At 48.8% G+C, this 6,604-nt stretch overlaps 1 protein-coding gene across 1 annotated transcript; it reads left to right on the top strand.

The window, feature by feature from the left end:
• The first annotated feature begins 405 nt into the window (after positions 1-405).
• LOC131269426 (serine-rich adhesin for platelets-like) lies at positions 406-5,474 on the top strand. Its single transcript, XM_058271784.1, has 4 exons — positions 406-428; positions 500-696; positions 767-1,198; positions 1,266-5,474. The coding sequence occupies exons 1-4, from the start codon at positions 406-408 to the stop codon at positions 5,228-5,230; spliced, it is 4,617 nt and encodes a 1,538-aa protein (XP_058127767.1). The 3' UTR covers positions 5,231-5,474.
• The last annotated feature ends 1,130 nt before the right edge of the window (positions 5,475-6,604 follow it).

The following is a 6,604-nucleotide window of genomic DNA, read 5'->3' as shown; positions in this document are numbered from 1 at the left end:
TATGTTGACAACCGCCGGCGGCTGATTATGAAAAAAACATATGTTCAATCAAATATCACAAGAAACAAGAATTGTTTATAACTCTAAAACCGGGAAACATGCGCAGGCAGTTATTGTGTATTTTGTATTTTGTGAAAATTGAATATAGCATTCGAGAAATGGACGGTGTTGCTTAGTTTTGAATAATCGTTTGTGAAGCTCTGACCAAGAAGATAAACAAACGAACTGTCATAACAAACGGGCTTACGTCGAAGCAACTTAGTTGCAGAAAATCGTCTAACTTTTCCTACGCAGAGGAACTACGAGGAATATTCGTTTAATAATATTTAAGTATGACCCGGTGATAAGTACCAACGACAATGAAGTATTGTGCGTACTGCTGCCTACGCTAGACCTCCTACCAGGATGACAAAAAAGAAACCTTCCCCGTAAGTTTTTGGAGAAATGGTGTGGAAATTGTTTTACAAGTCTAACCTTGCGTTTTCTTTCCACTGCATAGCCAAAATCGTATCTGGGAAAAGGAGCGACGTGAACGACTGAACAAAACATTCGAGGATCTTCATCGCCTGCTGCCTGACCATGAGCCGTCGTCCACGCTTACTAAAGTTGAAATCCTTCAGCGGGCCATCGAGCTCATTGGTAAACTACAAAAAAAGATTAAGGATCTGATGCAGGAGTGTAACGACCCATTGAAAGGTAAAAAATCTGTTAAGGATGAAGCTATCACCTGGAGGAATGCGATAATAATATCCACTTTTCGGTCCAGAGCAACTGTGCGAGCAGGAGAAGCGCCTCAAGCGACTGTTGGGGAGAAATGAGGAGCTCACCGAGTTGTTGCGGAAGTCAAAAATTACCGTTCCACCATGCAAGTATACGATAGCGGAGGAGGAGAGGCAGCAACGGAGCGAGGAGAAAGAAAATGGAAACCTCGGAAAGAAATCGGGTGTGAAACGAGCTCGCTCTGGTGTTGCCGCTGCCAAAAAACAACCTGTGATAAATGCAAAGCATCAAGTTTCCCTGTCGAACAATACAGTGGGATCGGATGCGGTAGGTTTAGATGCCGTGAAGAGTGTAGCGATTACTTCCAATGTGGAAACTACTACATCGAGCATTCCCGGTTCTGGTGGCATACAGCCTGCGCCTAGTGCATCTGCATTACGGCATATAAATGGAATCAACATTGTACCTGGTCATGGTGGTAAGTGTCGACCGGTCGATAGAAAAGCATGTCAGAGTAAGGTTAACAGAAATTTTGACTCTTCCAGTGAATGTCACACCGGCCCTCCTTTCGACGCCTATCATGACGACGAGCGTGTTGATCTCGAACAACGGGAATCTGATGCAGATGCCGCTAGTTGCCCCACCATCCTCGCTGCTTATTGTAGGGAATGACGATGTGAGAGCGAAAATTAATTTAAAAAATCGACCCCCAGGCGGAAAGGGCAGAACGAAACGGGGAAAGTTCATGATCAAGTCGATTGATGTCATCCCGGGACGGATAGTGAACGGGAAAATACCGATCCCACCGCTAAAACGAAGCACAACGTCTAGTGAATCAACAAGCCTGAAAGGTTCCAAAATAAAACCCAAACTAAAGCGCAAAAAGTCGATCGATAAGGGGAAAAAGCCGCGCAAGCAGCCGGTAGTTGTGATGGAGTCTGCTGTGGAGAAAGTGCCGGACGAAAGTGGCCCTAACGAATGCAAACGGTTACGAAAGGAAGATGCTCAAATGGGTAGTGTTGTTGAAGAGTTGCATGTAGAAGACAGTAAAAAACCACAAGAAGAGGGAAAAGAACCGTTGGTTGCCATAGTCACGGAACATTCGGGTTCTTCGATACCTATCGTTGGTAAAACCATTCGCAAGGAGCACGAAACAGTTGACCAAACTGTGAATGTTTGCAGCGGTGAACCTCAAGGAGCACATTTGGATCACATAAATATCGGCCACAGTGACCTGTCGGATGACATTTTTGCCAATCTACAAGTGCCGGGCGATTCGCACAGCCATGGAAACCACGATGATGGTTCGCTCTCGCCGACAGCGGCATATCTGATGAATTTCCCATTAGTCGCTGGCGGTGGCAAGGCCGCTGGAAATCACATCGAGGCAGCCGATGGCGAAGAATGTGACGAAGGAGCGACAACAGTTACCGAGTTGCAGGCGGTGAAAAAAGATAACTCAGCGGAAACTGTACTCGCGACTGGCGGCACGGAACCGGGTGGAAGTTTAATGTTGGATAATTTTTCATCATTTTTCAATTACGGCCAAATGGAAACGATCTGTGGAAGCGGGCCTCCTGCTGTGCAAGACATACCGATCTTGCAGTCGTCGCTGCCGGTTTCGTCGACTTCCAACGTAGCAACGGTTACCACGGTAGCAGCACCTTCGACGAGGGAAAGTGGCTTTTCGAGCTACACTACAATTTATCAGTCCATCGATAATATGCTGGACCATCGACCGAGTCGAACGTCTATGGGCGTACCGACGAAGGTTCAGAGCACCTCCGAATCGGATTACGGCGCCAGTGTTGCCTTTACCTTCACTCTCACTTCGGGTACATCGACTGCTCCGAGCACGTCGACTACGATGGCGTCAAACAATTTCTTCGGTTCCACCTGTGGCGTCCTTCCCAGTAACCCGGTCAAACCGGTGATCGATGATTTTAGCTCCCCGCTGAAGCCATCGATCGAATTTACCTTCTCGCTCACTAGCAGCACCAGTTCGCAACCGCGCACCGTCCAGTCGCAGTACACCAATAGCACAATCCTGGCAGCCACAATGACCACGCCATCCTACGATACGTATGGGTCGTACTATCACAAAACTGTGCCGCAAACGGTTAACTATTGTCCGTCTTTTGGTGTGCTCGATCCACTGCTGACCACCGAGAAACCGGCCACCAGTTTCACCTTCAGTCTGACATCGTCTACCAAAACGGAACCATCGTACACGCAGTCGTCGTTCGCCACGATTCCGCTGCACACTTCCCAGACATACGAAACGGGACCAAAGGTTTCCACCAAGCATCCCGCTGGTCCGGCGGAGGCGGAATGTTTTTCTTTGAAAAATACAAAAATGGACAGAAGTTCTCAACGATTGCCTTCCGTTGCTGGAACTGCTCCACCGCCCCACAACACAAATGGAGTGCAGCAACAGCAAACTCCAGCCACATCACATTCCCAACAGCAAACCACTTCCTCCACCGTTGCCATAACTTCACAGCAAAGCTCACAGTCCCGCTATGATGTCTCCTGGATGGCAGCGGGAACACACAACGATTCGGTAGCGAGCACCACCATTTCCGCCACCACCACCACCACCACTACCACCATCCATCATCATTCCCAGCAACAGCAACAACAACCGTATGAGTTGGCTCCGGCACAAATTATTTCCTCGCTCGATTTTCCACCAACCGGCGGCTACTCGGCCAACTACAAGTCGGACATCTTCTTCGCCCATCCTCCGGGTGAGGAGAACAACCTGACCTGGTCCTCACCGAGCAAACTGTCGAACATACTGAACGATTCCTCCTCACCGTATTTCCCGCCTGTGACGCTTCCCAGTTTGAATGGAGATTTGGCGCTAAACACTTCGATCGGTACCGGCACAGGGTCCGGTGTCGGACCCGGAGTCTCCACCGGGCAGAGCTTCAGGAAGAAAGGACACACGCACACAAGCGCTGGAGGAAACTCTGGTCAGGGTAGCGATGCCACACAGGGCTCCACATTCCTTTCGGTGAGTCAACTCGTTAACCAACCTTCCAAACCTTCGTACAACGCCACCAGCTGTGGGCAGGCGAACAAACCGCTGAACAATAACTACTCCGCCGAGGCGTTGATAGGCAGTAACAACTCGTACAATTCAAACGCGGTATCTCTGGTGTCCGCCGGACACGAAACGATGCGCAAGGATAAACTGTTCGATTACGGATGTAACATTATGGAGGGCGGTTTCGGTTCTTCGTCCGTGTCCACGTCCGGTGCGTTAACGTTCAACTTTGACTCGTATGGATCCTCGTCCGTCGCGGCGGACTACAACAAGGGATATAACTTTGCTAGCCAGCAAAATGCCTACGTACCACCGACGTTTGGTACGGACGGTGTGGGATACGGTGCGGTTCCGGGAAGCGCAGGTTGCTCCGGATCGGCCAGTACTAGTAGCCAGGCCCCTGCACTACCTTACTTTGGGAAAAGCACTTCACAAGGCTACTACCAACAAGCGGCGGGTGGTTCCAATTCCAATGCCCCAAACTATCCTCATGCGTCAGTTCCGCAATCGGCATCGAGTGTCGGGCAAGACTTTACGCCCTACTATTTGCCTGCGTTCGGGGAGAAACCTACAGCTACCAATAAACACTACCACACGATTACGCACTGCACCTCCGGTAACGTTAGTTCTAATGCGGGCAAGGCGAAGAAATCCCACAAGGCAGCGGGATTTGCTTCTTCGACCGTAGATTATGCATTCCCGGCCATCGTAACCTCTACGGCGGGCTACAGCTATCATTCGCTGGCAAGCTCAACAACGTCGGCCACGGTTCCATCGAGTGCGACCGTCGTTTCGGGAGGTTCGACGCAACAAGCCGAACCTCATATGTATCCCCATTACAATCATCACCAGCAACAAGAGCAACGATCGCAGAATCATCATCAGTATGGTGGTGCAACGTCGGAAGGATCCAGCACCGAAGCGTCCAATGGGATACTGCATAAAAGTTCCTCTGCAGGTTCCTTCAACTACCGTCAGTATTCTTCCTCCTCGGCCGTTCCGTTTGGTTCGGCTAAATCGAACAAAACCGCTCACCACGAGAGGAGTCATCATTCGGGATATCCATCGGTAGCTGGTGCTAACCATCAAGCACACTCTCATTTGGATGTTTCCTGTCCGCCAGCAACACCTGCCGGCTACGGCACCACCACGAACTATGGTACCTCAGTGTCCTCCAATCACGGTCGGCAACCATACTCAGCACTTTCGAACCAAAATACTTCCCAACATCATCATCATCATCACCAGCACCAACAGCTTCACGAGCAGCCAAATACAGTTGGAACCACGGCACACATTGGCGCCGTAAGTGCAACAACCGCGGGGAGTTGTGGGACGATAACCAACTTTAATCTGAGCACGATCTGCCCGGAGATAAATGACAAAACCGGACGCTCGAGGGATGAATCCAGGGGTTCGGGTGCGCCAACTGTTGCGTCGATCATGACGCACTGGTGAGCTGGAGGTTCGAATTACTTCGAAGTTGTAAAAAGAATGTGTATATAAAAATGTTACTGTCTACTGTGTAAATTATTGCAACGATCAGTTTCCCCACCTTGATCGTTAGATGTATAGGCCGTTAGATAATTTAAATAATCGGCAAAGGAACGAAAAAACAAACAGTCGGTAGCTTGGAAAATACTCTATTTGTAATCTACAATATGCTGAATTTAATAAATAAAATCTACCGCCATAATGTGATGGTAACATGAATATGGATATGTTTTTATCGCTTAAACTAAAACAAATGATCATTTCTGGGTCTTGGTCTGTAGTTTCTACATCTTCATACAATCTACAAGTGTTTCAATTCACGGATTCTAGCACAGAGTTTTTAATACAAGTTTACATGCGCCCACAGTTCTCGCGATTTAAGTTATAACGCCATTCAGCCTGTCTAACAAAACTGTTGTTTCCAAACGAATAGCCGTTTGTTTAATACACTACAGCAATACAATAATTATTTATATGCTCAATCCTCTTAATAGTTGTTCAAACAAGGAGAAATTAATTCAATCGACCAACACAGCTGATGCTGTAGAACGATATAAAATGATACAGTAATATGAAAGGTGGAGAGTGAAACAGTATTTTCTAATCGCATTTCATTTTTCGCCGATTGAGAATATCAATACCTGGTCGATATCAATTTGCAGAATGAATCCTACAAAAAAAAGCACGTGCTCACACGCGCAGCAAAGGATAGCGATGTGAAGCCCGCGAAACCGGAAGTGGAATTGCCGACGCAACCGAACGGTGCCGAGCGTGAACCCCACACCATCTGTTTACATCCCTGCATCGGAGTTTACTCCACGGCAGCGGGCAATTATCGCCCTGTCGGGGTACAATTGCGGAAAACGTGCGCCGCGGCCCCTTACCTAACGCGACTCAGCACCGGTCGGGACAAGGACAAGGACAGGACAGGACGTGACGGCATTTGGCTGGGCTGGTGTGCTTTTCCAACCGTCCGATTGACCGGTTCCGTTTCGCTCGATTGGACTCATTCAAGTGCGTTGCGTTTGCTGGCCTGGCTTTCGCTGGGGACAGGATAACGGTCGGACTTTCCGCACTTCCACCCGGGGTTCTATCACACACACACACACACACGAGTCCTGTTACTCCACGAAGCAAAGGCACCCATGTTCATCCAGGGTTCGCCAACCATCGCTCATCAACAATGGACCCTCGGTCGTAGACAGGATAAAGTTTGATAAACGCTTGACTGCATTGCCGAATGTGTCACTCATACACACAGATTTCGCCCCGTTTCAACGCTCCTTCAAGTTTCCATCGGAGACGACGTCCCGCGTCACGGTACTGCAGTTCAATTTG

Source organism: Anopheles coustani, chromosome 3 (genome assembly GCF_943734705.1).
Source record: "Anopheles coustani chromosome 3, idAnoCousDA_361_x.2, whole genome shotgun sequence".
NCBI lineage: Eukaryota > Metazoa > Arthropoda > Insecta > Diptera > Culicidae > Anopheles > Anopheles coustani.
The sequence above is the reverse complement of the archived record's forward strand: the minus strand, read 5'-3'. Positions and strand labels throughout refer to the sequence as shown.